Raw genomic sequence first — 10627 nt, forward strand, 5'->3', positions numbered from 1 at the left:
ATTCACCTTACTCTTCTCTCTTGCACTACATGTTTCAGCACTAAAGTGCCATCTTCAGGTGCTTTTCGATGTACGTCAAACTACTTTATTGCATGCCCTGTTGTCTTTATACTAAAATAACTAAAATATATATTCGTCATATATATTGATAAATTTTAAATATTAAAAATATTAAAACTGTTCAGGATTTGTCATCCTTATGTCGTATCTCAATACGCGAGTCACACCTATCTTCTTCTATCGGAGTATTCTTCCTACTTTCGTGTGTGTATTGTGCTTTGTGTTGTGTCTTGCTCCTGTGACTGTGTGTTATACTGCAGTATAACAGCTCTAATAATATCCACCTCAGTGTCAAAGTTTTCCAAAGCTGTGAACCTATCTGAGATTTCAACATGACAGTGCTCTTTACTCTCTACCTTGTTTAATTTTTTGATATTGAACCTTTCCCTTTGAACTCTGTGGTTGCTTCTTTACTCACTGGCAGTCCCTCTCTAACTCAAAAAATTTGAGGAAAATCTGGTTTTGAAAATTATAAAAAAAAACTCGAAAGTCTCACAAAGAATCACGTGGTTGTCATGTGTGGAGGCCTGCTCTCTCTGCTTGGTCGCATGCACAGTTGCTTGGTCATTTGTCCTGTGACTGGTTCAGTGATCATCTCACAAATTCAGTCTGTTTTTAAGCACTTTATTTATTTCTTTGGGTTTTTTATATTATTTTTAATAATATCCATTTATAATGGTGCCCCCATAACGCAGTTGTGAACAGCAGTATCAACCTGTTTAATGAGAACGTAATGCAACATTTCAGAAGAAAAAAAACAGACAAAATAAATGGCATTAAACAAATTTCTCTCCAAAGAAAAATCAAGTGGTGGTAATGTTAATGAATGACAACTCTCAGCTAGTGGATTCAAGATGAAAGAAGGGGAATTCGCCTTCCAGCGAACAGTAATATCCCTCATACTATTATTATTAATCGATTATTACACAATATTTTCATATGTGTACTCTTATAAATAAAAACATTGAATTATTGAAATTAAATATACTTATTTTATTATTACTTAACAATATGATCTTTTGAAATAGTCACTTGAAATGTTTTATATTGGGTAAATTTTGGGGGTCTGGAATGAACTAATTAAATTTATATTATTTCAAATGGGGAAATTTAACTCAAAAGTCGAACTGTCCCCTGGAAGGGATTGTGTTCGAAGTTCAAGGTTCCACTGTAACAGATATTTAACAGATCACACTTGTCACATGCTACCATGTATAACATAGGAGACAAGAGATAGAATAATTTTACTTACAACATAGTAACATAAAGAAACTACAAAAAAGTATAACAATGTTATAATACTGATATATGTGCCATCAATAAATGTTGCTTGATCTAGACACAATCGGTTTCCAGTAAGAAACTAACAAGCAATGATGAAATAATAAAGCCAAGAATTATATTAACAAGCACAAAAACTCCAAAGCAATCTTCATGAAAGAAGTAGGCATAAACCAATACAGCTAGAGAGTATTATTTCCCTCTTAGCTATCATATCATCAGTATTTGAACACAAATATTCTTCTATTCTAAAACTTCAACATGCAAACTAGTACCTTAACATACCATACCATTTTATACATAAGAATACATGGGCCATTAAAGAAGCAACAACAATCTTGATTCACATGAACATATGACAGAAAATTATGTGCTGGATGGCTATAATGTATTTTTCTTTTGTTATTAGCTACTTTTCAAATGTAACATACCATAAAAGTAGCAAAATTAAAACCAATGATAATCAAATTACCCATCATGTCAACATTTATGTAGAAACCACTCCAATTATACTTACATTCATCCCTAGAAAGAGCCAATAAGTTGAACATCTATAACTTAGATATTCTTTCACTAGAGTCCACTTTCAATCAAAGGATTTGTCTTACATATTTCAATAACAGTAATGGGTGCAACAATCATGTATGTCAAATTAGACAAAATATACCATATATAAAATATATTGCCCCCCTTCATAGTGGGAAATTTCATCGAAAAAATTTGTATTACTCATATAGATAAAAAACACAACTCTCTGGGTCAAGTACATTTTTTTTTTTCTCAATATCTTCCTAAAGGCCAATTTCATACCAATGGAATGGTTTTCTGGTGAATGCTGCACCCAGGATGTGTTTCAGTTTATTCCATTACCAAACACTGGCTCCATATATACTGTACTTCTTCTACACTGTGAATTTATTACATTCTTGACATACCTGACAGCTATTAATTTAAAACAGGTATCTTATGCAGTTCCCTAGAATGAAGGAACTTGCATAATGAAAGTTCCTTGTTTCCATATGGTCTCACATATAATGTCATTTAACAAACATCTGTTCAGTAGGTGGAATTATTTAAACACTTTTAAAATAAAACTCTTATAACAAATAATATCAGTTACATATAAATGTACAATATTAGCATCAGCACTGTTTACCATACCTTAAATTACAAGGTGTATCAGAAAGGTCCCTGACTGTTATTGTTGTAACTGCCTTGGTGAAAGATGAGGGGAAGCCAAGGTCACACTTCCACAAGCCTATTGCATCAGTCTGCCATGTGAAACCACGCTGTGAATATGCGCTGTTTTTACACGTGCTTTTTTGACTTCATGTTTCATTCTGTCTGCAATGGATGGCAAAATCAAGTCTGCATCAAGTTTTCTGTGACACATAGGTAAATCTGCTACTGAAACCTTTGAAAAGATTTGTGAGGCTTTTGGAGAATATTCTTTAGGCCAGAGAGTAGTTTCTGAATGGCATTCAGGTTTCATGTTCAGTCAAGTGTCAGTTGAAGATGACGAATGTTCAGGGCAATCAAGCATTAGGAAAACGACACAAAATGTTGAAAAAATTTGAGAACTCATCCATGAAGACCACCGAACAATCCATAAGCTCACAGACAACGTTGGATTCAGTTATGGAGTGTGCCAGGAGATCTTAACAGAAAATATGAACATGCACCGCACTGCTGCGAAGTTTGTTCCCCGACTCTTGACAAATGATCAAAAGAAGTGGCACGTAAATGTGTGTCTTGAGCTATGAGAGGAGGCTAACGAGGACCCAATTTTTATCTCTAGAATCATAATGGGTGACAAAAATTGGATATAAAGTTATGATCCAGAAACAAAGTAACTATCGTTGCAGTGGAAGAGCCCACAATCTCCATCAGAAAAAAGGCGCAGTAGGTCCGAGTTCAACAAAGAGCATGCTCATTGTTTTTTTCAGACATGAAGGGGATTGTTCACCATGAATTTGTTCTTCCTAACACTATGACCAACTATGATTTACTGTGATGTTTTGAGACACTTGAGAGAAAATGTGTGACAAAAAAGACCAGAACTTTGGCTCAACCACAACTGGATCCTTCATCACAACATGCCTGCCCACATATCCCTGAAAATCAGAGTTTGTGACTAACAACATGGTTATCATTCCCCATCCTCCCTACTCACCGGACTAAGGCCGATGTGATTTTGCTTTGTTTTCCAAATTGAAAATGAAATTGATGGGACATTATGAAACAGTGTCTCACATCCAAAGGGAATAGCATGTGGTACTTGACAGCATTAAGGAAAATGCCGTTCATGGTGCTTTTGAAGTGTGGAAGAAAAGATGGGATCGCTGTATACATTCCCAAGGAGATTAATTTGAAGGAGATGGGAGCTAAAATTGAGTAAGTTAAGCAAGCATTTTTTTTTGACCTAGTCCAGGAACTTTCTGATATCACCTTGTATTATGCATTTTGAGGCAGGTGGAAAATGGACGATTAAGGTCATTGGTAAGTTCAACTTCAGACTCAGCTGAAATGGATGAGTACATTGATGGTTGAAGGGAGTTACTAAAAATTGGAATGGTTGGCAGACTGTTTCTTCATTGGAAAATCATTTTCATATGTTTTTGTGTGTATAAGCAAAACTATTTTGTACAATTATGCATTGGACAAGAGGTCACTGCATCAGATTTCAGGTTCTTGCAGGGATGACTACAAAAATGTCTATCTTCTGGGATGCAATACCATATAAGCTTGTACGAATTCACCAGCATTTTGTAAACACACACACTGCCTGATACTGCCTCAAGGATGAAAGAGTAATTCAAGCATGTAGCCAGCAAGAAGCAGACAACAAGCAGATTACTCTTCAGGCCTGAAAATGGAGGTAGTGTGTTCCTCTGAAATGTCAGTGAACTACTGGACTACATGGTTTCCTGTCCCAGAAGAGAGCATTCTTCGGTGGTTTACTATGTTCAATATCTCAAGAGGTGTTCCTACTTTATAAAAGCTTGTGCTGTATCAGGGTGGCTTCTGGTAGATTCTGGAAAATGATTTGGGAAGCTGATGTTGCAGAAGTAATACCTGATTCAGATATTAAAATAAATTTAGAAAATACCAGTGACAGTGGGATAGCAGTGTCAGTACAGCAATGGGCTACAGCCTGGATAACTAGGGGTCAATTTCTGGCAGAAGCAAAGGATTTTTCTCCCTTCCACAGTGTCTAGACCAGCTCTGAGGCCTACCCAGCCTCGTATCCAGTGGTAACCATGGGCTCTTTCCCTGGGGGTAAAGCAGCCAGAGCATGAAGATGACCACTCACCTCCATCTAGTGTCAAGGTCAAGAGGGGTGGAGCTATACCTCCACAGTCCATATGTCTTTATGGCATGATGCTTAATTAGTTAATCACTGGGACAACTTTACCTTTACCTTTCACCTAGTTACAGTGATGACAATGGTGCAGATTGTGTTGTAGATTTCTGTGCCTGAAGCACCTGTAAATTTTGGACTAAAAGTCAGAAAGTTGCATTCACTTTAAAATGTGAGTAGTGAATTGTGGAATATGTGAACATGAATTTGTTGTAAATTAGAACAATGAAGTTGTAAGTAAGAAGTTTTTCATGAACCATTTTATTTCTGGAAGTACACAGCTTAGGCAGCATATTAACTTGCCAGTAATCAGTGTGCTAAATTAATGGGTAGTCTGTTCTCCAGTACTTAAGTACAGCATGCACCTGATTATAAGGCAAAATTGTCTACTTACTTACTTACTTACTTACTTACGCATGGAGGTGAGCCCTTCTGGAGGAGCCGCCAATTCTGCAGCTACTCAAGAATTTCCCAACATTTTATGGAACCCGAAGAGTCATTACTGTGTTCACAAGAGCCCTCCACTGGTCCCTATCCTGAGCCAGATCTATCCAATTCATACCATTCTATCCTATCTCTCGAAGATCCATTCTAATATTGTCCACCCACCTATGCCTTGGTCTTCCCTGTGGTCTCTTACCTTCTGAAAATTGTCTACACTTTCATTAAATAATAAGAGTAATTTTGTATTCATTAACAAACAAAAACTAAAAAAGAATGCTATTTAGTGTGGGGAAAGTGCAATGTTGTATTTTTCAGAACTTGTGTATCTGTAGAGTATTGTATGGATAAGGAAGTATTTCAAAAGCAGCACTAACTATTAGAATTCTGTGGCTGCTACTGAGCAAGTTGGCTCAAGCAGTAATGCTTGTAATTCATGTTCACATAGTGGCTGGTTCAAATCTTGTCCAGGCTGTCATGACATATTTTTCATGGTTTTCCACAGTCCTTAGAGTAAACTGCTGGGATAGTACCTCAAATTAGGCCATGATCACTTCCTTCCTCATTCTTTCCAATTCATTATTCACTGGTCAGCTTACCATTCTGTGCTAGATAGAGAGTCTGAGGTACTGTCAGCATTACTAAGTAAACTATAAGTAAACTGAAATTGTTAGTCATCACTATACTAACTTGCAGTTTATCTGCTTTTGTATTGTGACATGTTGCGCAACGAAGGAACCCTACCTACCCAGCGAGTCTTCACCCCGCCACTCTCCCCGCGGTGATGTCACGAGCGGAGCCGAAGTGAGCCGAGCAGAGCCGAAGTTAGCCGAGCCCCTGCAACCTGGTAGCTATGCAACACGAGTCAACAGCGGTGACGTAACAGGATGACGTGGCACTCATTACGCAACAGGCAAGCACTGCGGCTATATAAGGGAACTGCACAGCGGCTGCGAGTTAGTTGTTATGTGGCTATGGCAGAGTTAAGTAGTAGACGAGCGAGCGTGTTATCAACAGTTCTCCAGTCAGCCGACTACAGTTGGAGTATAGCAGCCGTCGCGGAAAGAAGAACTGGACATGTGTGTGATTGTGTAATTGGGAGTGTGTGATACAGTCATACATAGCTCCCCTACTGTAAACATGTAGACTACTGTAGACAGAGTGAGTTGATTTGCGCATAGGGTTATAAAGTGTGAAACCCCGCAACTGTGTTATAATTAATTGTAGCCGTTACTTGTAGATTGTTAAATAAACCAATTAACCATCTCTACGGCGTCTTCAGTAACGAAACACGTTACAGTATATTTGGAGCCATGTCTGCTTTTGATGTATTTACAAGATTTGACTTAATTTCTTTGCTACCTCTTAACCAAAGAACTAGAAATATTCTTTGGACATATTCTTACACTGTATGGCTGCTTCATTATTTTTGGCTGCTAGATGCTTAACGCTACAAGGCATGATTGATAGACTAATTGAAATTGGAAAGCGGCCTCTGTAGTCTAGAGGTAACGTTCCCACCTCATGACTCGTAGTACGCGGGTTCAAATACCCAGCGGAGATCGTCGAAATTTTAAGGGCAGAAAAATTCAGGGAACAAGTTCTCCGGGAGGGACTTTAAGCCGTGGGTCCCATGTCGTAGCTATACAGCACGTAAAAGAACCTCATATCTCCAAATGAGGTCAGTGAGCCAAATTAACGGACGTTTCCCGCCCAACAGCAGTCTCTAATACCTCTGGTAGATGGGGGAAGCATTATAGATACCTCTCAGCTAGTAGAGCCGGTCTCGCTGGCTGGGCGGGACTGATGGTAAGCACCAGTACCGGCAGGCTATAGAGACTGGTAGAAATCATAAAGGGAAGCACAATGGACCAATACAGGTCTCAGTGCATGGGGAAACCCACCCTCTCCAATAACTAACTAACTAACTAATTGAAATTGGAAGGTGCTATGGCATGGAAATGAATGTGGAGAAAACAAAAGTAATGACAATTTCGAGACAACCAACCCCAGTCACAATAAAGATAGACCAAAAACAACTGGAGAATGTAAAATGTTTTAAATATTTGGGTAGCTTGTTAACAAATGATGTAAGGTGTACTAGTGAAATTAAATCCAGGATTGCCATGGCAAAAGCTGCATTTAGCAAGAAAAAGAATCTTTTTACAAGCAAATTGGACTTAAATTTGAGGAAGAAACTAGTGAAATGCTGCTACATTTGGAGCATAGCTCTGTATGGGGCTGAAACATGGACACTTAGGGCAGTAGATCAGAAACATCTGGAAAGTTTCGAAATGTGGTGTTGGAGAAGGATGGAGAAGATCAGTTGGACCGATTATGTGAGAAATGAAGAAGTGTTAATTAGAGTCAGTGAGCAGAGGAATATCCTACATGAAATAAGAAAACGGAAGGCTAATTGGATTGGTCATGTTTTACGCAGAAACTGCCTTCTAAAATAATTTATTGAAGGAAAGATAGAGGGGCAGATAGAAGTGACAAGAAGACGAGGAAGAAGACGTAAGAAGATGCTTGATGACCTTGGGGACAGAAGAGGATATTCTCATTTGAAGGAGAAAGCTGTAGATCGCATTAAGTGGAGGAATTGTTTTGGAAGAGACTGTGGACCTGTCGTCTGACAGATTACTGATGATGATGATGATGATGAGATGCTTAACTTTGTGGATGCATTGTAGTCCTTCTTTTTGTGACTTTTAAGAACTGTGAGGTGCTATCAGAAAGTTCCCAGACTAAATAAAAAAGAAATGCTGGTCTAACAAAGTTGAAAAAGCACTCAAGTAAAATCAATGCATGTTCACAGCGCGCTGTCACATGGCAGACTGATGCAATAGGCTTGCAGAAGTGTGACCCTGGCCTCCCCTCTCATCTTTCACTGAGGAAGTTACAATAATAACAGTCCAAGAATAATAATAATAATACTCATATCCAACATATATAAGCAAATAGTTTAGAATAAAATATACTGTTTAATATACTGAACTCTCATTACCACATATAAATATAATGTTTATGGTTTTATTATGTTTCTATTTCATATACTGTATAGGCAGGGCCATTCATCTGTAATGTGTAAAAATCTATGTATGTAGATACTGTAATGGTAGCCTACACAGCCATGTTCAGGAATCTGACTTATAAACCATTAAGTTATTAAGACTGTCTGTTGCAGATTTTATGTAACCTGCCATTCTTGAGGAACCTAATCCCTGCATTGGATGAGGGTTTACTGCGTCAATCAAAATACTGAGTACTATCACTATGTATCACCTTCCAAAAGGACAGCAGTAATATGACAAACTACCGTCCCTACTTACGTGATGGATCACAGCAATACAAAAATAAATTTAATGACAACACAACAGAACATAAATTTCTGATATGAGCAGTTCAAACATATCTGCAACAAATATTTCTAACTATGGTAATCAATTAAGTTGCAGTTCACTGTGCACAGATCTATTTTGACTGATAAAAAGTGGCATGGGACAGTTAAAAAATTGTTTTACTTTTTCAATGAATGAAATGTTCAGAGATGTGCTTCCAAAGTCAAAAATTCATTCTATGGAAAGGATCACATGAAAATAAAGAATAAAAGTCACAGCATTTTTAAAAAAAAATTACATTTTGTAACTCTAACTTATTTATTTTGAATGCCATACTGTTTTCACTGTGTTATCTTTGGCAATAAAGTTGTGATTCAAAACAGATATATGAGTACATGAATGTATAGTAATTAAATAACAAAAACTTTAAGGTCTATGAATGTATGAAAATTAAAAACTATCCAGAAGAAATATAGTTTTAAAGAAATTCTCATGTTAATTTGAAAGACATTTAAAAGTTCTGAGAACAAATATGTCACATTTACAAATACACAACTTTCCACCTGGTTCCTCTAAGTCCACCTACAGTAAAAAGCCTATCTGCTAGCATAGTTCTTCTTGTGGCTTGCTGTTGCAAATATTTAACCTATTGTTTCTATGGCACATATCTTGCATATAATGAAATAATAAATCACATACCTGAATTAACAGTGTATCGTGTCTTGGCACTTGTGCAGTAAGCTTCAATCACACGTAGAATCTGAGCATCTTCTTCATAACTTCTTTCAGCTGAAAACCAAACAATTAAGATATATAGCCCAGCTTTAAAACTATGAACAATTATTAAGCAACACATAGTAAACCCTTTCAAAGTCCGGAATATTAACTCTCTTAAATAAAAAATTCATATTCTAAAATGAAATGTGGTCTATTATTTCAGTGGCAGAACATGAATTGAAACTGTCTGGGGGAAGAAAAAATTTAGAAAAATAATCAAATCTAAGCAGGAATAATTATGCACGGAATGTAGGACTTTACCAATTTTTTTATTTTACAAGTACCTACAATTGATGGTGTACATAAACCAAGGTTATAATGGGCTAACTGATTGACTCAATGGAGCTGAGTCTTTCTTGAAAAGGCACCAGTCACTCAGCCACTTAAGAATTTCCCAACATTTTACAGAAACCAAAGGTTCATTACTATGTTCACAAGAGCCCTCTACTGATCCCTATCCTGAGCCAGATCAATCCTGTCCATATTACCACATCCTATTCTTCTAAGATCCAACATAATATTATTGCCATGTGTTAGAATGTGATTCTTGGTGGGGCTTTGGATTGGACATTGGATTTACTGACCACTTTAACAAATGATTTGTGACTACATGTAACTATAACACTATCGCTATGTTCCACACTTCCTACAAATCACCAGAGCACATGCCAAGCCTTTTCCAGTCTGCAGTGTCTTCACTAATCATTCCCTGGTAACAGCTTCTAACTGCACTGATTAAGCCTTTTCTTCACAGATTCCACTATAATTCTCTCTAACTGCCCTCCTTATAAGAATGCACAGAAAACACCGTTCATTGCTGTACTCAAATCGTTTCTGTGGGAACATGTTTGTTTGTGAAGGTGTTACTCAGTAATGGCTGTGAATACTTGCTTACTAAGAATCTGTTGCCTAGCAGCAGATGTTGTTTCATTTTTTGTTTCAAGAACATTATCCTGTAAAAGGACTACATGCTACATTATCGTCCCACCTATGCCTAGGTTTTCCTAGTGGTCTCTTTCCTTCTGACTTTCCCACCAAAACCCTACATGCATTCCTCGCCCTCATGCATGCTACATACCCTGCCAATCTCTTCCTCCTTGACTTGATCATTCTAATTATAGTTGGTGAATAACATAAGTTATGAAGCTTCATATTATACAAGACAAAATTGGCCATACTTTAAATCCAAGCAGACAGCAGGATAATACAGGTTGTCCAGAAAGCCACTCTGGATATTTTCTTAACCATTATATTGTGACATGTTGACCCCTACCTCCCCAGCGGTACGTGGCGGTAACATAACGCTCGCGTTACTACGGTAATAGGCGAGTTCCCGCCCCGCCACTCCCCTCCGCGGTGACGTCAC

General features: G+C 37.6%; 1 protein-coding gene across 10 annotated transcripts in view; it reads right to left on the reverse strand.

Moving 5' to 3' along the window:
* LOC111873212 (rho guanine nucleotide exchange factor 7) overlaps positions 1-10627 on the reverse strand; it is a 94033-nt gene that overhangs the window by 32304 nt on the left and 51102 nt on the right. For 8 of the 10 annotated variants that reach the window (XM_033755008.1, XM_023867734.2, XM_033755007.1 and 5 more), the window contains exon 11: positions 9184-9273. In XM_033755008.1, the coding sequence (XP_033610899.1) occupies positions 9184-9273 (90 nt within the window). Of the gene's footprint in view, positions 1-700; positions 776-1114; positions 2686-9183; positions 9274-10627 lie in introns of those variants that run through there. The other 2 variants (XM_023867737.2, XM_033755011.1) reach the window with 2 other exon arrangements.

The sequence above is a fragment of the Cryptotermes secundus genome, unplaced genomic scaffold (genome assembly GCF_002891405.2).
Source record: "Cryptotermes secundus unplaced genomic scaffold, Csec_1.0 scaffold540, whole genome shotgun sequence".
Taxonomy (NCBI): Eukaryota; Metazoa; Arthropoda; class Insecta; order Blattodea; family Kalotermitidae; genus Cryptotermes; species Cryptotermes secundus.